At 33.3% G+C, this 22907-nt stretch overlaps 2 protein-coding genes and 1 long non-coding RNA gene across 5 annotated transcripts; 1 reads left to right on the plus strand and 2 right to left on the minus strand.

Annotated features, from left to right (window-relative positions):
• Positions 289-1350, plus strand: LOC18612700 (SKI/DACH domain-containing protein 1). Of its 2 annotated transcripts, none has more exons than XM_018119003.1 (3): positions 289-626; positions 947-1077; positions 1151-1350. In XM_018119003.1, exons 1-3 carry the CDS (start codon positions 364-366, stop codon positions 1189-1191), a joined length of 435 nt encoding a protein of 144 aa, XP_017974492.1. In that variant the 5' UTR covers positions 289-363; the 3' UTR covers positions 1192-1350. The 2 variants fall into 2 exon arrangements, with proteins under 2 accessions (XP_017974492.1, XP_007049670.2); XM_007049608.2 differs by having other exon boundaries at positions 291-626; positions 1156-1350.
• Positions 1576-8257, minus strand: LOC18612701 (cyclin-C1-2). The gene is made up of 9 exons (XM_007049609.2): positions 8159-8257; positions 7930-8036; positions 7259-7298; positions 6347-6391; positions 5024-5142; positions 4820-4934; positions 3379-3429; positions 2392-2539; positions 1576-2030 (listed from the first exon to the last, which is right to left on the minus strand). The coding sequence occupies exons 1-9, from the start codon at positions 8188-8190 to the stop codon at positions 1926-1928; spliced, it is 762 nt and encodes a 253-aa protein (XP_007049671.2). The 5' UTR covers positions 8191-8257; the 3' UTR covers positions 1576-1925.
• On the minus strand, positions 15764-18074 carry LOC108661622. 2 transcript variants are annotated; one of them, XR_001927395.1, is made up of 3 exons: positions 17864-18074; positions 17700-17783; positions 15764-16410 (listed from the first exon to the last, which is right to left on the minus strand). It is a non-coding gene; the product is annotated as an uncharacterized LOC108661622 (long non-coding RNA). The 2 variants fall into 2 exon arrangements; XR_001927394.1 differs by having other exon boundaries at positions 17696-17783.

The following is a 22907-nucleotide window of genomic DNA, read 5'->3' on the forward strand; positions in this document are numbered from 1 at the left end:
TGTGATATTCAATATGATAATCCATTAATTCTAATATGATATTTTTATTTATTTTACAATATTTTTTCACTACTTTAAATTATAAAACACAGAAATTCAATTCTTTTTTGTTTCACAACACTCTTTTTTTAAATTTTTAAATTCTATCTTTATTTTGATATATTTCTTTTCTAGTCCTGTTTAAAATCTTTTATCTCATATTGAATAATTTTATACTTACACTTATAAAATCTAAATTATTATTTGATCATGTCATGTCAACAATACTATTGCATAATACATGAAATGTCACATATAAACCCTGCTTCGACACCCATAAACCCTAGGAAGTGGAGAAAACAAAGGAGACGATAAGACTATACCATGGAAGCTTCAGACAGGTGCGAATCATGGAGGGCACCATATCCAGTTAGCCATCAACATCATCACCATGACCACCATCTGATGATCCTCTGTCCCCACCACCACCATCACCACCGTACAATCCTCTGCCCTCTCCATCACCACCACCACCTCATTACTTGTCATTCTCACGTAAGCCCTGCTTTGGCTCCTCTTCCTTTGCAGAACTACTTGAATTCGTGGTCGAAAACTGTTCAAAACGAAGCCCACAACTCTGGTACCCTGTAAGTTTCCCCAACTCTCGTTCTTTTTTTGAATCCGAAGACAAAAATACTCAAAAAATTCCATTTATGTATTCTTTTTTCGAATTTGTGACATGGGTTTTCGCGACAAATCTTAGTTAATCTGAGTTGAAAATTGGTTGTCAATGTAATTTTGCCTTGTACGTGAATTTGCTCTGGTTATCTTTATTCTGCTCATGGAATAAGTGCTATGCAGTTTAACATATAAAAATTGAAATGCTTCTCAACCCGTTTTTTTTTTTTTAATTTAGTGAAGGATAGCATGTCTGAATTTGGTTTTCTATGTTTTGGCTGGTAATCAGGGTGTTGCAAGAGCAAGAGTGTGAAGGGCTAGAAGAGGGAGAGGTAGAGGAAGAGGATGAGGAGCCAATTTTTGTTCTAACTGATGAATGGAGGGAGTTTTTTGCAAAATCCGAAGCAAAGAGAAAATTAGGTACCAATTTTCTTTCTATTTAATATGCTTCTCTTGCGAATCTAGTTTCTGATCATCATCTGTACCTGGGTAGTGCAGAGAAGAAGCAGGATAAGAAGAAACAGAAAAAACTAAATTAGAAAATTCTTGCCATCTCTGGCCAACATGAGGCTGATCCAAGATTCTAGCTCTAGAGGTTAAGCCATCTGATTTATTGAATTTCAGATGTTGAATGGAAAATACTCTTGATTGATGCATTTTATGAAGAGATCATAAAATTTATTTTTGCAGATATGATTTGGCCTTTTCAATATTGCCAGAGAGAGAGCGCGTTGGATAGTTTGTTTAACAAATTATTCAGGAATGTAAAGGCATAGTCCATATCTCTTTATATAGCAAATCAAGAACTCTACTAAATGTCCTCTACCAAGGTTTAAGAGCCTGTTAAAGCACCCCCCCAACTCGATCAATGATCTAATTACACATTTCTATTTACACCCTTTCTTAATGCTCTTTAAATAAAACGATGTTATGCAGGGTTTTTGAGGGTTATTGCTAATAAATACAAAATCAATTACACAATCACTTGGAATTCAGCTGAAATTATTTGAATAATTAAAAAAAAAAAAACAACTCAAGGGTAATTAGGCATTAACTGTAATTATGTTCTACAAACATTTTTAATAGCACCATTGAATGTATTCAGGTGGTCTGCCATGACCTGGAGGCATCAAAACCAGGAATCGATGCTTTCACTTCTGCCTGCACCATATTACCTGTTTCCTCACGTACAGGGGACAAGGAAATAATATTCAATCATACAACGGTGTACGCCAGTATATTTCCAGCTAGCGGGCTCACTCATCCATCTAAGGCTTAAGAGCAAGTTTGCTGAAAGCAGTATTTATTCGTTCATCTGCAATCATTCTGTTGTTTTCATAGAAATCTAAAATCTCCATCGAGATATTTTTCACCTGCCAGTTTCAATAAAATAAATTTAAAATGTTAACATATAAAGCACTCACTATAAAAATATGACATGGACTTAATTGCAGTCTATTTAAAATTCACATTGACGTGCAATGCTTGAATTAGAAGATGGTGATAAGTAAACACAACGCAATTACAGTAGAACGATCTCAGAAAATGCATTATATTTCTTTCCAGTTAAATATGAGGTAAGAAATTTTCCTAAAAGGCAGCTACTTTGTGGTATTACATGGATTTAATTAAATAAAAGTTCATACCAAGACATGTGTCAGTGTATGTGTGTGTGTTTTTTTGTAACAAAGGAAAACACAACATTGTGGATCAGATTTAGCTTAGAAAACTCACCACATTCATATCAACACGAAGCTCCTCAAACCAAGATGTGATATCTTTCTCTTTGTGTACGCTAGCAATGTATATGCAAGCTAAGGCAATCAAATATGGAGGATGTATAAGAATAAGGTCCATCTTGTATGTGTCATTTACAAGTCCCCTGTGATTCAAAAAGCCGAATTTTAGTATATGTATTCAGTTATATAAAACTTTAAAGGAGAAAAGAGAAAGGATCCATAAGACAAATTTAGACAAATGATTGATCACTGATTTAATTAAATCCATAATGAAAATTGTAAATGAAAATTATATTTAATGTTTAAGAAGATGATCTGTCACTCACTCTGGATACTATGAAGTTGAAAACCAGCAACATACATTAGAGAGAACAAAATATTCCTAAGTTTCCATCCACAATTTTCATTCATTTCAGTTTAGACAAAACAGTTTTCTTAAATATAGCTGCACTTGACTCTACCTCAGCCAACTTTGATTCTCAGTTTCTTAACCAAAAAGTATTAGCACAGTGACCAACTTCAAATACAGCTCAAAAGTAACCACAAGATAATCTACAATACTATAGCATTAACATGATCCTAATTTGTTTGTAGCTTCATAGGCCAGGTAACTCAAAAATTGGAAAATGAACAGTCTCAAATCAGGCTAAGTTTTATCTGTTTGATTTAGATACAGGATGCCAATCACACCCTTACAGTCCTTATCTTTGATCCTAAACATCAATACTACTATGTACGTGTTTTGGCATGTGTATGTGTAAAATGCATCTTTGATCCTTTCTTCCTTTTAAATATCTAACACAAAAGCCACATGGTCCACTTACAGTTGGCAGAGCCAAAGGTAAAATATTTTCACCAGCTCTTGTTTAAAAGTTGAAGACATACAGGACAAAAAGTGGATTTTTTCTTTAAAGCATATTGCTGACTTGCACAAAATATTTTGAACTTCAAAAGTTACTGATGTTGGAGTTTTGACTCTTACCAAGATAATTGAGTCATATTTATATCACTCATGCCAGCATCCTGCAGCAACCTGTCAAGGTGACAGGCATAAGATACTATTCAAATGTGTCAAAATAAAAAATGATGCAAATGAGCAGAAAGAACAGTATTGGCATAATTTAAACATAAAAGTAGCTTAGTTGTAATAAATTTGATATTTTGATATTCCAAAAGGTCATCTTAAAGTTCTATATCAACTGTAAATTATTAGATAAGGCTGCATTGAGTTCAGGTTGATTAAAAATGTTTTCATAAGTAATACATTATCATAAAAAAAATTATATGTGCATCTCTATAATATAAAACAAGAATTCACTAAATGCTAACCTAATTCTACAGGGAATAAATTAATTGATATCAAATGATAAATACAAGCACGTCACTTTGGGGATCTGAAAAAGATTTAAAAGAACTAGGAAGCACAGACACGGACAAGCAATATGAGTACCATACAATACGGACACAATGACAGCAATTTCTAAGACACTAGGATAGTTACTGTAGGACACAGCAATAAAAAATATTTTTGATATACCTTTTATGTATATATATTCAATATAGATGTAAATATTGATACTTTTCATTCAAATATAATCAATTTCTTCACAAAGACAAGTCTTGTTATGCAGAATTAGGCCATTTTTATTTTTATAGAGCCCAAAATGCGTAAGGATTAAAATCAGAATGGTAACACTAATCTAAAGAAGGTAACACTGATCTAAAGATCTCTTGCTGGAGCTGGGTTCTGGTCATGCAATGAAGACAAGTTTGAAAGTTTTAGCTGTCATTCAAGATCCCAGATCCTGTCCAGGATCGTACTATGTCGACGACAATACCTCTCGATTTTTGCTGAGTCTGAGCAACTATGATTGTTGATTCCAGATTTGGGAAAGAAAATGCATTAAAAGAAAAAAACCTTCCATCCTGTGTCCAGCTGTGTTTAGACGTGTCTTGACTGTGTCCAATTTTTTTGGCACATCCAAATATGTAGGACACGTATCCCACCATGTTGGACACATGTCCAACACCCGTATGCAGGGATCAAGAGGGTGTGCTCATGCTTCATAGAGAAGAACAAAAGAAAAAACTAGGGAATATAAGAAGTGTGCTAGAGTTAGAGCTTAACATAGAAAATAGATAGAATGATCTTACAAGATCCTATTTCCTAAGTAGTCTTAACTTCTTCTTTTTTTTTAACTGAGGGAAGGAGGATTCAAACCCTACCCTCTAAGTAGGGGATCATGCACCAACCAATGAACCAAATGCTCAGGTGCTAAAGTAGTGTTAACTTATTAAGGCAAAACTTATGTTCTCATGATCCTCTGTATTCTATCAATAAAATTGTTAACCATGCAAAAGATTAGTAGTGCAAATTAAAACTACAACGGTATAAAATTATGGAAAAGAAGTTAAAAACTTACTGAGACAATGTGCGGTAAGGATGAAACACAACTAAATAATAGTTAAGTGCTTCTAAAATCTTCATTTCCATTTCAAGTATATCTTTGATTTCATATCTATACTTTTCATCAGAATCTGCAAAAAACACATGGCAGGATTTTAGTAAACAATCAAATTTCTTGAAAGTTCAAAGGATTAATACCAACTTAGTAAGGAGCAATTACATAATTTTTTAATGTAAAATACAAGAAGTTTAGCCTGCACTGTGCTTTCTTCTGCCTTGGATGCCAAATATAAGCAAGTAGGAGCAACAAGACGTGGATCATATTCAGTCATACTCTTTCTGTAAGACAAATGAAAATATATAATTAGTGTGATGCACGATTTTGACTAATGAATTATTATTCCTTAAAATGTTGTTTTATAAAATGAGAACAAGCATAGTACAACTATGTCACACGAAGAGCAGTAAAAGTAGCTTAGAACAAGTAGCAGGGTTTATGAGTTATTTTAATCTTTCGGATGTTCTAAAGTGCTTGGTTCGGTGACTCAAATATAGAAGTAATTAAAAGGTCTTTCTCTAAACCTTTCCTTGAAGTACACGTTCTTTACCTTTTCCCTCTTTCTCAAGAAAACACATTGTTAAGTGTCATTGAGCTCTACTATCTCATTAAACCAAAACATCCTCCTACTACCCAATACATGTGATGGGCTAATGTGCTATCCCCATGATAAACTTGTTATTTCATAATGAATGTGATCTTCCCATCATGAACATGTTCTTCCATAAAGAACGTGTTCTTCCCATGATATCCAATAAACACTTTCTACCCAACCACTCCAAAGAAACCATTTCTACTTGGTGTGTGTGTGTATAGGAGCTTGACAATTCAGAGACATTAAAATTTCACCAGATTCCCTCTCTAAGATATTCTCTCTAAAAGTTCTTCCTAAGCTCTTCCCAAATACTCTCTCCTCTCCACTCAACTCTTTCCTATCCTATTCTCCACCGTTCCCTGCCACTAGACTTTCTCTCTACTTTTTCCCTAACTTGTATCCCTCACCTCCCACCACAAAGCACTTAACACTTCAAGGACTACTCTGCCGGCTCTAGTGCCTCTCACTTTGCTTGTTGCAACACATTGTATGGAGGAAATTTGAAGTTTCTACATAATTTAGGTTCAATGCATCTCTATACCTATAATAATTCATGGTTGCTGGATGGTTCAATGAATAATGACATAAGTGTCTAATTTTGCATTGGAAATTAATTAAAAAGTTGTAACTATATCGACTATGTCTTATGTGAAGAATTAGCAACTCATGTAGGCCAAAGGATTGAGATATTTAAGAGAAACTGTATAAATCAGGAAATGCGACATCACTCAAGATGAGTTTGTAAGGTGTAAAAAAGCAGGAATGTTGTAATTGAAAAATCACAAGATAATCATGGTTTGAGAAAAAAATCAGAGGATAGGTTAGAGCTGCTTGTCATCAATGAGTAGCATGCCCTTCTACATCACCATTAATAACTAGGCAAAAAATACCTGGTATAGACGCGTCTCATATATGTAACTGCAGTTGCTACAACCCTGAAATATTGACCACATCTTAGACATAACAGTAATTGGTGAAAGTTTAACTAGAAAAGGAATTTTTTGTGCATTGAATTTGTAATCACACAACAAGATGTACTAAATTCATTATGTGAACTAAGGGTACAGAACAAAGAAACATATTAGATGCACACTTTCGAGGAAAAATTGGTCTCACAAATGAAAGAAACTAACTCTGTTTAAGCATGATATCATATTAAAGGATACATAATCTTCATGACTCCTTTCAGTTACCAAAATTCTCATGATTACTTGCTACTATTTTCCACATAGAATTTGCAACAAACTTCTTTTAAAAGGAAGCCATTGCGTTAAAGGAGATAGTTATAGCAGACAACGTGCTTATGTACAGATTAATTTTGATAAACCAATATATGAGGTCTGTGAATGATTCCTCATGCATGTGTATCTAGGTAATTAAAGCTAAAATCAATAAAAGTAGAGTCACATAACAGATAATCAGAAACCTATGTTTTCACATTTTTAAATTGCCCTGTAGATCTTCAGTAAGTGATCAAAAAAAAATTGTGCTCTGCCTTTATATAGTCCAGTTCAGTTCAGGGATAGCACTATGAGACAGCTAGCATATAAACATCCGAGGCATAAATATACTATATTAGGCAAGTGAAAACAAGATATTAGTCACACCAGCAGTTGAACTACTTCAGATTCACCAATAAATGCTACAATTAAACATTGTCAGCATAGAAAAACAACAGGGGGATACGCAATTTAGAAAGGAGAAGGAAAGATCAAAATTTGATGGCATGCATTGAATGAAATGGTCGATCATTTAAGTAAACAGAAAGGTACTCTTTAAAAAAACAAGAGATAAGATCAAACCTTTGCCTCACTTTGACATGTTGAGCCAGTTTCAATATATCTAAGGAAGTTAAAAAAGAAGGCCCAAAATCACCAACTTTAATGAGGAAGGTATGCAGAATAAAACTTCAATTAAATTAGGCAATGCACGTATTGGCATGCAAAAAGCTTTCTTAAACACCAGCCATTTTCTTTCATTATTCTAACAACAATAATAAGCCCCAAATAGATTAAGCCACAAAGTAAATTTTAGTGTGAAAAAGTAATTTGCGGCTATGAATATTGTTTTGTTGATGAACTCGTGTGACATCCATGCTAAAACCAAATATTAAGGCTGTGTTAAAAATGAAGGGACATCTGATTCTTGAAACAATCCTATGGTGACAAAATAATAAGTAATCAAATGCATCAATTCTTCTTTTCCTCACAATATAAGTACTTAAGATGATTAAAATGCTCGTGATTTCGAGTATCCAAGATTCGAAATTAGAAATTCCCGTAGTTTATACATGCAGAAATAAACCTCAAAACGAAGCCAAAATTTTGAAGCAAAAAGAACTGCTGTTACCAATAAATAACAAAAACACAGATTATAAGCTTCATTAAAAAGTCCTCAATCTACAAAATCAAGTATAAAAGAATCCGAATCAAAACCCATAAAAAAAAAGGAGTAAGAGAGAAAGGGAACATACAATTCGCCATATGCGTCTTGATGAGCTTAAATTCTTCAAGAATGATGCCTTTATCTTTATCTTGTTGATGTACCACATCAACCTGTTCTGGGTCCAAAAGCTGCTTCCTGCACAAACAAAAAATGAATAATAATAAAAAAAAAGACAACAAAAACAACAAATATTAAAGCGATCTAAGAACAAGCGATGGACTACAAAATCAATGAAAATAGTTTGACTTGGTAGTTACCAGTGAGAAGATGTCCAGAAGTTGGCCGCCATTCTTTTTCTTGTTTTGGGAGCAGAATCGTGTTGGTGTTTATTTAGCTTATTCCAGGAGACATGATTAACGTTTCAAAATTTAGGATTTGCTTATATATGGTGGTGTTACACTGGTCAGGATTTTGTTAAGGTCGATTGAGGAGCCCATCTTTAGATTGATCCGAAACGAGAATTTGGCCCAAGTTTAGGAAATTTGGGCTGGGTTGGGTTTGTTACTTCGCAAAAAATAATTATTATTTTGTGAATTAGTGCAAATATAGCTATCGGATTGGTAACTTGAAATTAGCTTATTATTGAAAACTTTTTAGCGGAAAATTATTTTCATTAAAAAATTTTAATATTTTCTATTCTTTAAATCACCTTTAGAAAATATTTTAGAGGCAGTAATGACACTTATAAGCAACATATATCTTGATGTCTTTGTTGGTATATTTTTAAACTAGAAAGTTATCTCTTCACATAAAAAGTTATTTTAACTCAAAGATTATGTCACATAATGTAAAGTTATCTCAACTCAAAGATTATATCACATAGTGTAACATTATGTGTTAATTGGATTGTAGGTGATTTTTTCATGTTAATAGTTATGTCTCTTGAAAAATAACATATTAAAAAAAACACATCTAAATCCAAAGGCTATAACACAATTGAAAAGCACCACAACTCAAAATATTGGATATGAAATATTATTTTCTCACATTGTAGCTAAAAAATTGTCTTATGGAATAAATGGTTGAAACAATACGTTTATATAAAAATTGTGTCTTGCAATATGCAAAGGTGTTTTTAAAACATGGATGTACCTTAATGAAAGAGTTGTATCCTTAAGAAAAGACACTTACAAGTCCGTATAAAAGACTTGCCACCAACTATTTTGACTCATAAAAAATAAACAAGACGAGCAAGAAAATCAAGAGCAAGAGAAGTGTTATGTTCTGAAAATTAACATAAACATGTGAGTTCCTATTAACTTACAAAAGAGTCCAAATTCCTTATAATTTATTTATGGCAGAAAGTAGGCTTTAAAGTTGAAAAGCTTTGCAAACTCTCGAGTATATCTACCGATTTACTCTTGTTAAGTGAAAAACGAAGTTAGACGTTAGCTTCATTGTATCTCTAAGGCTATTCGCATAATTTCTCTTTGCATATTGAGTGGTGGGAGCGAAATAAGTTTTAAAGATAACGTCAATAGAAAAGCACGCCTTGAAGTCAATTTTGTTGGTTCCTTGAATTCTATTTAAACCCCATTTGCACAAACAATTTTAAAACTTAAATTTCATGTGATTTGAATTCAAAATGACTTCACTTAAAAGAGATGGATACCAACATTGTCAAACTAGACCACTTTGGAAGAGGAAACTTTATTCGTTAGCAAAAGTTAGATCGGTTTGATGTTGACAAAAAGAATTTAAGGATCAAATTCGTCTATGGCAAAATGGTTTCACATCGGATTATAAGATAAGTTTTCTTTCCTTACTTGATATGAATAATACCATATCTTATAGACATAGTAAACGCATATTGGTTGGAAATAAGTATTTTGTCACATCCATAGATGATCATTTTGTCAGGGATCAATTTCATGAGCTTGAACACATGCTTAATCGCTTTTGGCAATATAATCTTAACATGGATGAAGGTATGGTTGTTTCTTTTAAAATTAATAAACTTCCCCTCTCATTAAGAGACACTAAGAAAGCTCTAAAACATAAGAAAAATGAGATATCTCTTGAGGACCTCGGTAATCATATTTGAATAGAAGAAAATGAAGTTAATCAAGATGATTGATAACTCTTTGATATAAAGTTATTTAGATTTAATTTTGATAGTAATTTAGCTTGATTTCTTGGTGTCACGATGCTAATTTTTTTGCTACAGTAGCATTGCAGCACTACTTCTTCAGCATTGCAACACTGAGCTCTCGGGAAAATTGTATGGTGAGCTTCTTTTCAATAGTGCTACAGCCTTGTTCTCCCAATGCTGCGCTAGTCTATCAACTTCTAACATGATTTTCACCCTGATCTGGTCCAAACTAGGAAAAGTGGTAACATAAAACTTGTAGCCCTATCTCTTATCTTGCCAATGGCTTAAGAATAATGTCAATTGGACTTCTAGATTGAAAGATATGCTCCAAATACTGCATCATGTTCAGACTATGCATACTGCTACAGTGCTCCCAATTAGACAAATAGTTTAACCACTATCCAATCAGAATTGGGTGAAGTGGTAATAATAAAAGTTGGATTCCTTCCTCTTAGAAGTCTAGTGGTTCAAGAATCACTTTATTTGGAGTTCTGTAGACAAAGATATGGTTAAAATATCACAACATATATGAATGAAGTCAACACCACATTTGTACGGATTTTCATCAAATGAGCATTTTTCATCAAATTTTCTACAAAAGCAATAAGAGAAATTATTAATACTACTCTTAAATAATTTAAAATGAAATAATATAAAATTAATTACTAAACATTTATCTAAACTTAAACTAAAAAAACACCTAAAATGCTACGATTCGAACCTAAATTCTTAAAGATCTAACTACTTAAGCCCTCAAAATATGTCAAAATAACTCTATATAATAAAATTATCACTTGAGAGACTAGTGTCATGGCATCCAAAGAACCATGACTGCGGTGCTCAACACTACAAAAAAAGAAGGTATTATCGACCAAAATTTTTGTCGGTAATGCATAACAGTCCATTAATGTCTTGCATTATCAACAAATTAGTTAGTGAAAATTTTTTTTATAGTCAATTGGAAAAGACATTGTCGGTAATGCAAAATTCATCAACAATGAAATTTTTCATTGATAAATTATCGATCGAAGTTTCCATTGGTCATTTCATCAGCAAAGAGTTGATTCCATAGGTTAAATTATCGATGAAACAAAATTCGTCAACAATTCCATCATTAATTATTGACAAAATTATCAACGGATTATCGCCAAAACCAACTTTGAAGCTTACAAGTTGTAGTTGTTGGCAATGTCCAATTCTGTTTGTATTGCGTATAAACTCCATTAGCAATTATGTTAGTAACTAAGGAAATTTATCGCTAATAGATGAAATCTATCAACAATTCTGTTACTAATACAAACAGTGTAGGGTTTTTTTTTGGGAAATTAAATTTGTCCTGTTCATAATAAAATTATGATATGATGCTGTTATTGATAAAGTAAACATATAGCAAACATATATACATATAGAAAATATGAAAATCTAATACAAATCGTTATTAATAAAAATATTCTAATGTAAACATCTAACAATAATCCAAACATAAACGTTTACAAATCTCACTAAAAGAGTTAGGGTGGCTTTTGTTGCTACCGTTGTGGTGGAGGTTATGAAGGCTCGAATTCGGTTGGTTGAGGTTGCTTTATCCTCAATCCAATTACATCCATCAAACAACCCTTAATATCAGTGAAACCCGTCATCAAGGTCTTCATGTCACTAAGCAATTATCGATATGCCTTGAGCTCAAGTGTAGGAGTCAACGTAGGAGGTGGTGCATCGTTAGGGCCACAAGCAAATTCAAATATCGCAACTGCAGCCAAAAGTTTCGATGCAAGGACATGGGTTCCAAATCTATATATGGGGATCCGAGTACTCGTTGGCCCTCTAATGGCCTTGGTCCATGCCTTTGGATCAAACTCTGGTTGGCTAGATGGCTTCATATTGTACTTCTCCTTTATTGTCGAAGTGTATAATTCTTACAAAATAAAAAAGCAAGTAAAATTATTAACTTATTTAATTGGTAAGCAATATATATATCGAATATATATAAACACATGTTTACTTACATAAAACAGTTTTGGACTTGTTATTCGCAAATTTTTTAGTACATTTCTATAACTTTTGACTATGTTCAAAAAGGTCAAAGAATGTAACTTGTCATTTCTTTTCCTTTACCTATAAGCATAAAAAGAGAAAAAATATATATATACACATTATTAAAACTATCACAATCATTAATTAACATAAAGAATTGTATTATTAAATTGAATTATTTATGTAATATATATTTATATTAAAATAAAAACATGTACCATCCTTTTTTGGTGAAAAGTGAAAGGCAAGGAACCGTTAGTATGTTTTGCCACGGTACCATCCTTTTTTATGAGACAGCTCTGCTTTACCTTATGTGAGTAAAAAAACCAGCATTGCGACACCAAGAAAATTGCTAGGCGATTTTTCAAAAATAAAAATTTGATGGGATTTTGAAAATTAGGCTACTTGGAGCCTATTTAAGGGACTTTTTTTAAAAGTTTTAAGGAGGAGGCAGCAACCAACTATTCTGGAGATTTGGAGCCAAGAACAAAGCAAGAAAACAAGAGAATTTGAGAGAGAATTGAGATTGCAAAGCTTCAACACTTAGTTTCTTTCTCTAATTTTGTGTTTCTTTTGCTTTCTTTAACTTAGATTCATGGCTAAATTTCTTTGAATATTGTTTTTATTAGTTATTATGAGCTAAATTATCTTTTTAAGAATGTGGTGGATTTCAACATATAATTTGAATATTAGTTGCTCTTTTATTTATCATAAATGGGTGTAGTTTTGCTTATTCAAATATGTTCTTAATGCTTTTGATTACTTGGCCAACAATTAACTGATTTGTGAATCTAATTGAGACTTAACAGAAAGATTTTATATTGGACTAAGGTTTGAATAGTGTATGTTCACGTCTCTTAGGTGATCTGATTCGCGATTCAGGTAGACATACACCAATTGCCATACATAGTCACATTAAGACATTTACTTAATGAACTTAATTTATTTGATTCCTATAAACATATAGTGAACTAATTAAGTTAGGTATTTGTACAAGTAACTCGATGGAGACTTGTCCATAGCTTTGGATTCTAGGTTAGCAAAACCACCCAAGAAAGATAAATAACAAGAAAAGTTGATATCAGATGAAATGTTGAATGAACCCATAATCCTACTTTAATATACTACTTTTCTCAACTTATTTATTTTGTTAGTTAATTTAGTGTTTATTTTAATTTTTTTAATTAATTTTGTATAAATTTTGATTACTTAAATAAGATTGATTTGTTATAAGATTTTAGTACTTAGTAAAAATTTAGGAACAAATTTTCGTGGGAATGATACTCTACTTTATCACTATATTACTTGTTCGACACGTATACTTATGTGTGCAAAATTGATAACAAGTTTTTGATGCTGTTGCCTGGGATTGTGTTTTCTTTGTTATTTGCTAATATTAAAATTTTACAAATTAGTCTTAATTTAAGTTTATTTTTGTTTTGCAGTTGTGTTCAACTGTTGTATAAGAAGAGCAAATAACTTGGAGACTATCCCATGTGATTTAGAAGTTGTGCAAACATTTTCCAGACTTTGACGAGAGAATCAACAAGGTGTTACTTTGTAATGACCTTTTTCCCCGATCATTACTGGTGCTCGAGTCTCACGAGGAAGCTCACCAAGTCCCTAGCAAACCTCAACAACTATCCATTTATCAAACCATAACACATCCCTTGGAAATCTCATAACCATCACAATTTCATTAACGGCAAATATTCTCTCATTATATTATGTTTCATCATTATATAAATATATGTTTATAGTGTACACAATTGTTTACTTCCGAAACGAAATATACTATAAATGACCCAACCTCTAATAGCGGAGCGACTTGGAATAGGAACTAGGAGATGCCTTTACCTACATCATAGTGGACCATAATATGCTAATGAAAAGCACGCTAGCTGATCACTTCTCTGTAAAATGAGAATGGTGGGGTAAGTCTCACAGACTCAGTGATCATCGGCTTAGTGAGTAGAGTAAAGATGGGAAACAAGCCAGGGATAGAAAATTTGAATATTAAAAGCGTATGAATATATAAACCATTTAAAATCCAATGGAACATTTGTGCCTTACATATATACCAAAGAATTGTGATGCAAAGTAACAATATCAAGTAATATGTTAAAACCAGTGCAATTAAAAGATTTCTACCGTCAAAATCATTTGATGTCCTTTACATAAAATCGAACTAAAATAAGCACACATGTTCCCCGAAAAATCAAACAATGTCGATGCTTATACACATGAATATAAATGAACTCATACTCGAGATATTAAACACAAAACCATCGTATAAATAAGGGAGCTATGGAAAAAATGATATTTCTGACCATGCGAAAGAATACGTATTTGAAAACCCCAAAGAGATATCAATCTCGAGTAGGTAATCATAGATAATCAACCCTATGGACCCTCTTCCACGTAATAACATTCGAAGGCCCCCCTCCACTAAATTCCTATAGCCATGCCAGTCTCGACGATATTGGCCGACATTGAAGAAATCATGTGGTCACAACCACGTACATCAACTCGTGGCCTAGCCACATATAACAACCCATAGCCTTGCCATGTATATATCACAGACCATGACCTAGCCACGTCTAATAGCCCGTCGGTGACCCAAAGGTTATCTAGCTAAAGCTCACTTGTGCATAAGGATCATACTATTCTGATGAGACATTTGGCCTACTCTCGAATCTCCTTATTTTACAAAACCATTGTAACCAAATTGGGTTTTCAAAAGCTTATTTTAAATCCATTTCCAAAAACAAATCATGGCAACGTTATAAGTCCATTTGTAAGAATTCATGATGTAAAACCTTTGCATGAGGTTTAAATATTAACTCAAAGATTGGTGAACATAAATCTTATTCATGAATGCACATCACAAAAACAAATAAGGCACATTTCGATATAAACCATGGAAAAGAGCTTGTTTCCCAATTTCTAAAACACTTTACATATATAGCTTATATATATACAAAACAATTTCAAAAGTCATGGCATCCACAATTGCTCAGCATTTCTACCAGCTCATGCTTTCCACAATAACAGTTTATAAATGTTTCACGAATAGGTATTCAAACTACTTATCATTTTCTAGCAACTCATGTTTTCCACAATGACATTGAATAAATCATAATCATATAGTTGTATATGAAACGTCATTATATAATGCGAAACCTTTTTAAATAGACACCCCTTACTCACATTTCTTGGCGAGATATTACTTCGCCAATTTAAACTCTTTGCGTTCTTAATCAATAAATATCACTTGCCATTTTAACCATTATCTTTCTTGATTTACACTCATGGCAACTATCCTTTACTTGTCAATTTCCTAGCAATAATTAAATTCAAAATACTTAGCAACTTTATAATTTATTCTATACCACACTTGCTGCCCACACTTAGTTTTATGCTTTTGTAGCCTATTCTTTATTCCCCCTTCTCATTCAAGAAGTAACCATTAACCAAATGGTTCAATTCATGCTATAATCATAATTCCTTCACAATTAATCTTTTGCACACACAAACACACACACACACACACACACACACACACACACACACACACACACATACACACACATATATATAGGTAGCAACTTACCANACACAACACACACACACACACACACACACACACACACACACACACACACATACACACACATATATATAGGTAGCAACTTACCAAATAATTCTCAAGTCTTTGCATGCATAGTTTTCTCCCTTTTACTTTTTCAAAACATTACATTCACACAACATCAAAACCATAACTAGTATAAACATTCTTCCCAATCGTACCCAAGATAGCACAATCAATTTTCATTGCATGCTTACCTTTAAAATGGCTTTGATCTTTCATGCACTTCAATATTCCTCCCAAGCCCTCTTCTTTATACCTTAATTTTCACCATTTAACAAGGGTTTGGTGACATGCATGCAATTATTCTCCTTCAAACCTTATAGATCTTTGCTGCCACAAACATTTTCTCACAATTACTGTCCCAGCCCAAAACCTCCGGCCATGACCGACGTATAGGCCTAATAGGCATAGCCCACCAGTCCCAAGCAAGCTTCTCTATGTAAATCCGTCAGTAGTCCATCTATCACTTCTTTTTCTTTAGGATCAAAAACTTGTAATTTCTAATAACCATCTTATGAAAATTTAAATCATGAAAACCAAGTACATACAAAGTTCACAACAAATCTCACAATTTACATTAAGCCATCACTTATAACCATACAACAGACCATTGACAACTAGCGGAGTGACTCTGGCCATGGGTGCTATCATTAGAGTCGTAGTGAACCTACCGAAAGATGAATAGGAGGGAGCACCTTGACTTAGGATCCAACTACCTTCGATCTTGAAAACTAAAACATGAAGTTGAAAAGGGTGAGTATAAACCTAATGAGTGAACATAAGAAGGGAACAAGCAAACGATACGAAAGTTTTTTTTAGAAAACACGATGCATTGGTTTTGAAACCATGTTATTTGTATATCATGAATAAAACTCGATGCCATGTTGTTTTTCAACTCATTTTGAAAACATTTAAGAATACAAACTTTCAATATACAATTCAATCACATTACATTTTTCAAAAATCTCTCCTCTACAGGACAGGTGCACATGCGTGTAAAAGTTCACGTATACATTATGTATATATAAATATATAGATAATTCAAACATACACCAAGGTCATGCCCACACTAGTCGCCACGACTCTGCACATACACCCGCCAACCTTAACTCAGCTCATGTGCACTCCCACACCGCACAAAACTAATATCCTCATGTGCACTCCCACACCGCACATGGCATATATCATCATCATGTGCTTAACCACACACTACCGGCACCGTCATGTGCACTCCCACACTGCACACACATGGTCATAATTATCATTCAACATTACATTCAATTCATGGCACACATCACATGCCACAATTTAATTGGCAATTCAACATAATATTTCAAATACGTAATTCATCACATTATACGTTTAAAAATGTAGAAGTATCACTTGTGAAAAGCTTGTTCCTGTGCATAAATTTGAAAAGAATCAACCAAGGATATTCTAGCATTTCACTCAACACATATGCATTTGTTCAAAACCTTTTAAATGCAAGTTCACTCACCTTATGATGGATACTACATTGCTATTAGTTCGGAGGCGTATTTAGCTATTTCTACTTGCCAGTCACTCGTTATTTCCTCTAGTATGCCACTACAGTATACTATCTTTACTTTTGCACTTCTTAGCAACAATCCAAATTCAATATCTTTAGTGTATATCATTTCTACATCTCTTTTTCATTCAATCGTGAATCCTTATTCAACTAACTTATATCTTCACACAGTTTTACCAAAGTTGCCTTTATCCTTTACTTGCGTAATTCTTTAGATTATAACTATCGGTAACTTATTTATGACTCTAGCACATATATTAATTTTTTTTAAGAATATTTATCAAGTTCAACCATCATTTCCACATCATTAACCTAGCATATGGCAACATCTATAAATTTACTTCCATCAAGCATTTTCTAAGTCCACATACACCACAATTTACCTTTACATGCTGCCACAAGCACAAACAATCAATACATATCTCATTTTTCCTTTCTACTTGTGATTTAGAGGTTAGAATGCTTACCCACCACTTAATCTACTCAAAATAACCATGCATTCCAAGATTCTTCCACATGCATGCCTTGGGTTTCGTGGATCTTTATTGATCATTGCTACCACAAACAAAACCTCGCATCATAATTGGTTCAAACTACATGCTTTCAAACAAAATATCAATTTCTATCTTTCTTACCTTGAAACCCACAAGGCAAACCACCAAAATCTTTTCAAACCTCAACAATGGTGTGTGGGTGGGGAGGAAAGCCTCTTAGTTTTCTCTTTTCTCTTCCAAGGCCAAGCGTCCTCTAATCTTTTCTCTTCGTTTTTCTTTTTTTTATTCTTTTATTCTTTCTTTTTTTCTCTCTCCTATGGTTCAATTGGGATAAAAATGAGGTTGAGAGTTGTGGGTTAAGTGAATAAAAGGGTAGGAGAACGGAGAAGTAAGAAAAGAAGAGAAAGGAGAAGTAAGAAAAAAAGAGAAAGGAGAAGAAAAAACTTGATTTTTATGGTAAAGAAAGGAAAATGGCATGGGAGGAAGAAGATGGAGAAGAAAATGCCTTTTGGAGAAGATAAGGATCAGCCATGGATAAGAAAGAAAAGATTCAAAGCTTCTTTTGGAAGCTTTAACCAAGCTCATGGAAAAATTACTATTTTACCCTCCAAGTTTCTCTTCTTTTTAAATTTAATCCTCCCAACCATCTTTTAATTCCAATTTTCTTCTATTTTTCTTTCTTTACATGTGTGCAAACAAAATATAAAGTTTGCACTTCAACACGGTATCACCATAATATTTAAATATATACTTACCCGCACTAACTTTATTTAATAAAGACATGTGAGCCCTACTAACATCGTTTTTCTCTGAAATTACCTCATTCTCCTTCTCCCCCACTTAGATTAACCATATAATTCTCCTTCAAGACTAATTTCAACATTAAATAAAATATTAATATTTTAATATTATTTTATTATAAGATTTTTCACTTATCTCCTTAGAACCCGAAATGTCTTTTTATGCCCCGATTCATTTTTGAATCACTTTTTATCTCACTAATTCATCTTCTTTAAAAATATTATTATTTAATTATTATTTTCTCGAGTGCGAAATATTTTACTTTAGAATATTCTTTTCACCCGCCACCGCTCTTTGACACTTAAATCCACGTTAATTAGCCCTTCGTCTTATTGATAAGGTTATGTTGACTACTATACGAGGGTACGGGGTATCACAATTACCAACTCATTTCCTTAAGAAATTTATAACCAAAATCAAAGTTCCACTTACCATAACTTGGTTGAACCCGCGGATCATTCACACTTTCTTCCTTGTGGTTTCTAGTCTTTTTCCTTGATATTTCTTAGCTACCATGAGATCTAACTCATATCACTTCAAGACAAGATGGACTTTTAGGAGCAATGAAGCTTGATGATAGGAAAATAGAGAGAAAGAGCTCATAAGTGCTCTAAAGGAAAGTGAAAACGCTAAGATGTTTTTCTTCTTCTTCACTGGTGGGAGCTCCCTCATTGCTCAAAATTTTTCATTATACTTTCAAATTTGTAGCTTTAATGTGATAATTTTGGAGGTTTAAGGCTTATAAAAGGATTAGGGAAGCACCGATTTTTTAGAGAATTTGCCAACCCTTTTTGTGCTGCAAATGGGTGGATTGCCCAAGAATTCTTTCTAAAAGTCTTTGCAAGCCTTAGCTTGGGCGGATTCTCCAAGGAATCCTTAAAGCTTGACGGATTGCCCAATGTAATGGCCTTGTATCCTTAATCCTTTGTAATCCATTTACTTCATTCTTTGGTAGATTGTATTTCACTTAAATTGGCCATGCAAAAGTTCATCCTACATGCTACTTTCTCTTTACATGGGCTGGCAGCCTTTGTCCTCCACGTGCACACACTTTTCATTTAAATATTTTCCTTCCTTTTTTATTTAATGGGAAAATCGCCCATTGTTTATCCTTTACCACCTTACATGCTTTGTTTATTATTTTTTATTACTTCACATGCATTAATTCCCAAGATTTTCCTTATTGCCTTCTTTTGCATTTCATTTCACATGCATTTCTATGCATTTTATTTACATTTGCATTGAACTTGCATCCAACTTCAATTTCATATTGCTTTCCAAAATAAAAATATATACATCAAATATTCTCTTAACTTAAAATGGTAAAATTGCACATAGTTCCTTCAATTTTTTTTTATTTACCACTTGACCCTTTAAACTTTTCATCCTTTATAAATTGATCCTTCAGCTTTTGATAATTACAACTTCATCCCTCAACTTTCCATTATTTGCAATTCCACCCTTCAACATCTTATTCTTTTTGATTAGGTCCTCCCATCATTCCGTTAATTTTAATTCTCTTTTATTTTTCTTCCTTTGCGCTTGTTCAAATAAAATGTCAAATTCATACTCCACCAAGGTGTCACCATAATATTTAAATATATACTTACTCTTTCTCACTTTAGTTAATGAAGGCACGCGAGCCCCATTAAAGCTTCCTTTCTGCGAAATTTTTCTTACTTCCACTCCCCCACTTAGACAAATTGTACAAGTAACATGTTCTTCGTGTAATAAAACCAATTTGGTATCTATTTTATTTTAATATTATTATATCTAAAATTTATTATTTTATTTCAAAATTTTCCTCTAGCCTTCTAGGGCTCCAAAACATCTTGCTTTGCCTCAATTTAGCTCTATAGCAGCTTTTAACTTTACAACTTCGACCTTAATAAAATATTATTATTTATTATTATTTTATCGCATGTGAAATATTTTATTTCAATATATTCTTTTCACCTTTCAACACTCTTAAACACTTTAATTAACCTCAATTGGTATCCAATAAGCTCTATTAGTCACCATACTAAAGTACGAGGTGTTACATACTCTAGTAAATATAATGGCTAATCAATAGGGTGAATAGCAAATCTAAGAGTGTGTAATAACTGACAATTGTTGCTTAAGGGATTATGTGGTTCCTTTGGTACAAGGAATTTCATCAAGCATTCGAAGGCCAACTATTCAAGCAAATAGTTTTGAGATCAAGATGGCTATCATCATCATGATTCAAACTTCAGTCCAGTTTGGGGGCTTTCCTCAAATGATCGAAATGGCCATATCAACTTCTTGGAGATTTGTGACACTTTCAAATGCAATGGTGTCCCAGATGATGCAATTCATTTGAGGCTCTTTCCTTTCTCATTAAGGGATAAAGCTAAAGCATGGTTGAATGCACTCCCCACTAGTTCAATAACAACAAGGGATGATCTTCCCTCCGGCTAAGACAATGAAAATGAGGAATAACAGTACATCATTCATGCAACTAGATTCTGAATCATTGTATGAAGCTTGGAAAAGATACTAAGAACAACTTCGGCATTTTCCTCATCATGGTCTTCCAAAATGGCTTCAAGTGCAGACTTTTTATAATGGTTTGAGTGGGCATGTTCGGACTACCATTGGCCCTGCATCGAGAGGAGCTTTGATGGCTAAATCGATTGATGAGGCATACAATTTGTTGGAACAGATGGCTACGAACAATTACCAGTGGCTAGTGGAGGGATTAATGCATAAAAGAGTAGCTAGAATTCATGATGTAGATGCATTTTCAATGTTATCGGCTCAAGTAATAGCTTTAACTAAAACTCTTGACTTTTCGTACTAATATTTTGTAAAGTTCTTTTGTACCTTATGAGTTATGTGGAGATAATCATGCAAGTCATCAGTGTCCAAGCTCAACAAAAGCAGTGCAATTTATGGGTAATAGACAGCAGAATAACCCTTACTCCAACACTTACAACCTAGGTGGAGGAATCATCCCAATTTACCTCTAGCATTTCACCAACAAGCTAGCGCACCTATTTCAGAAAAGAAGCCAATTGTGGAAGATTTATTAAGCCAAGTGGGGGGGGGGGGGGTTTCTAATATTGGGCTATCTCGACACCAAGGGTGGGTGCCACGGCACTAATCTCTCTGTTTGGGGGAGGCGTGCCTCATTATTGGGCCAACACGATGTCAATTTTTTTTACTTGAACACTTGCAATAAAGCTAAAAATTAAAGTAGCAAATGAAATAAATAATGAATAAATAAAAGCAAGAAATCAAAAATAAATTAAGTACAGAGTGCTTAGGTCGTCTTCCATAAAATGCTTGATTAATAGTCGTTAGTTTGACTTTGCCAAGCTCAATTGGCATTAATGAGTGAAATTGAAGATTTGTGGCATTCGATTTTGCCTTCCCAACAGTGCTTGAGATGTAAACCATTCACTTTGAAAATCCTATTTCCTTTCGATAATTCCACTACTCCATGAGGGAATACTTTCATAACAACAAAAGGTCCCAACCATTTAGACTTAAGCTTACCTAAAATCAACCTCAATAGAGAGTTATAAAGGAAAACATGTTGTTCTGGTTCAAAACGACGCTTAATGATTTTCTTGTCATGGCATCTCTTGGTTTTTTCCTTATAGATGTTTGCACTCTCATAAGCTTGAAGTTGGAACTCATCCATCTCATTGAGTTCAAGAGACGTTTCTCTCTAATAGCTTAGAGATCAAAGTTTAGTCTTTGATTGCCCAATATGCTTTATGCTCAAGTTCAATCGAAAGATGACAAGCTTTACTTAGATATTTTTCCACCATGTTAGAAAAAATTGCCATCTTGCATCTCTGAAAAGTAGTAAGTGCATTACAAAATCCAAAAAGCATTCTCCTAAATGCAAAAGTTCCATAGGGACAAGTAAAAGTAGTTTTCTCTTGATCTTCAAGAGCTATAGTGATTTGATTATACCCAGAATAACCATATAAAAAGTAATAAAATTCCTTACTAGATAATTTGTCAAGCATTTGATTAGTAAAAGGGAAAGGAAAATGGTTTTTCCTTATAGCTTTATTGAGCTTTCAATAATCTATACATACCCTCCAACCAGTCACAGTTTCAATGGCAATAAGCTCATTGTTTTCATTAGAAACTACAACAATACCTCCTTTTTTGGTACACATTAGACTGGACTTACCCATGTACTATTTGAAATTGGATATACTATACCAGCATCTAACCACTTGATAATCTCCTTCTTAACCACATCTCTCATGATTGGATTTAGCTTACATTGATGCTTAATGGTGGCATTGTGGTTATCCTTAAGAAGAATTTTATGAATGCAAATAAATGGACTGATTCCCTTGATGTCAGTAATGGTCCAGCCTATGGCTTTCTTAAACTT

The sequence above is a fragment of the Theobroma cacao genome, chromosome 1, assembly GCF_000208745.1.
Source record: "Theobroma cacao cultivar B97-61/B2 chromosome 1, Criollo_cocoa_genome_V2, whole genome shotgun sequence".
Taxonomy (NCBI): Eukaryota; Viridiplantae; Streptophyta; class Magnoliopsida; order Malvales; family Malvaceae; genus Theobroma; species Theobroma cacao.

What these genes read in the sequence shown, in the direction of transcription:
- LOC18612701 (XM_007049609.2), bottom strand. Translation starts at nt 8,190, where the DNA reads ATGGCGGCCAACTTCTGGACATCTTCTCACTG. An exon ending in TTCTGGACATCTTCTCACTG is followed by an intron (nt 8,037 to 8,158) that starts GTAACTACCAAG and finishes TTGTTTGTGCAG; the next exon opens with GAAGCAGCTTTTGGACCCAG. An exon ending in CCTTACCGCACATTGTCTCA is followed by an intron (nt 3,430 to 4,819) that starts GTAAGTTTTTAA and finishes TCACCTTGACAG; the next exon opens with GTTGCTGCAGGATGCTGGCA.
- LOC18612700 (XM_018119003.1), top strand. Translation starts at nt 364, where the DNA reads ATGGAAGCTTCAGACAGGTGCGAATCATGGAGGGCACCATATCCAGTT. An exon ending in GCCCACAACTCTGGTACCCT is followed by an intron (nt 627 to 946) that starts GTAAGTTTCCCC and finishes GCTGGTAATCAG; the next exon opens with GGTGTTGCAAGAGCAAGAGT. An exon ending in CGAAGCAAAGAGAAAATTAG is followed by an intron (nt 1,078 to 1,150) that starts GTACCAATTTTC and finishes GTACCTGGGTAG; the next exon opens with TGCAGAGAAGAAGCAGGATA.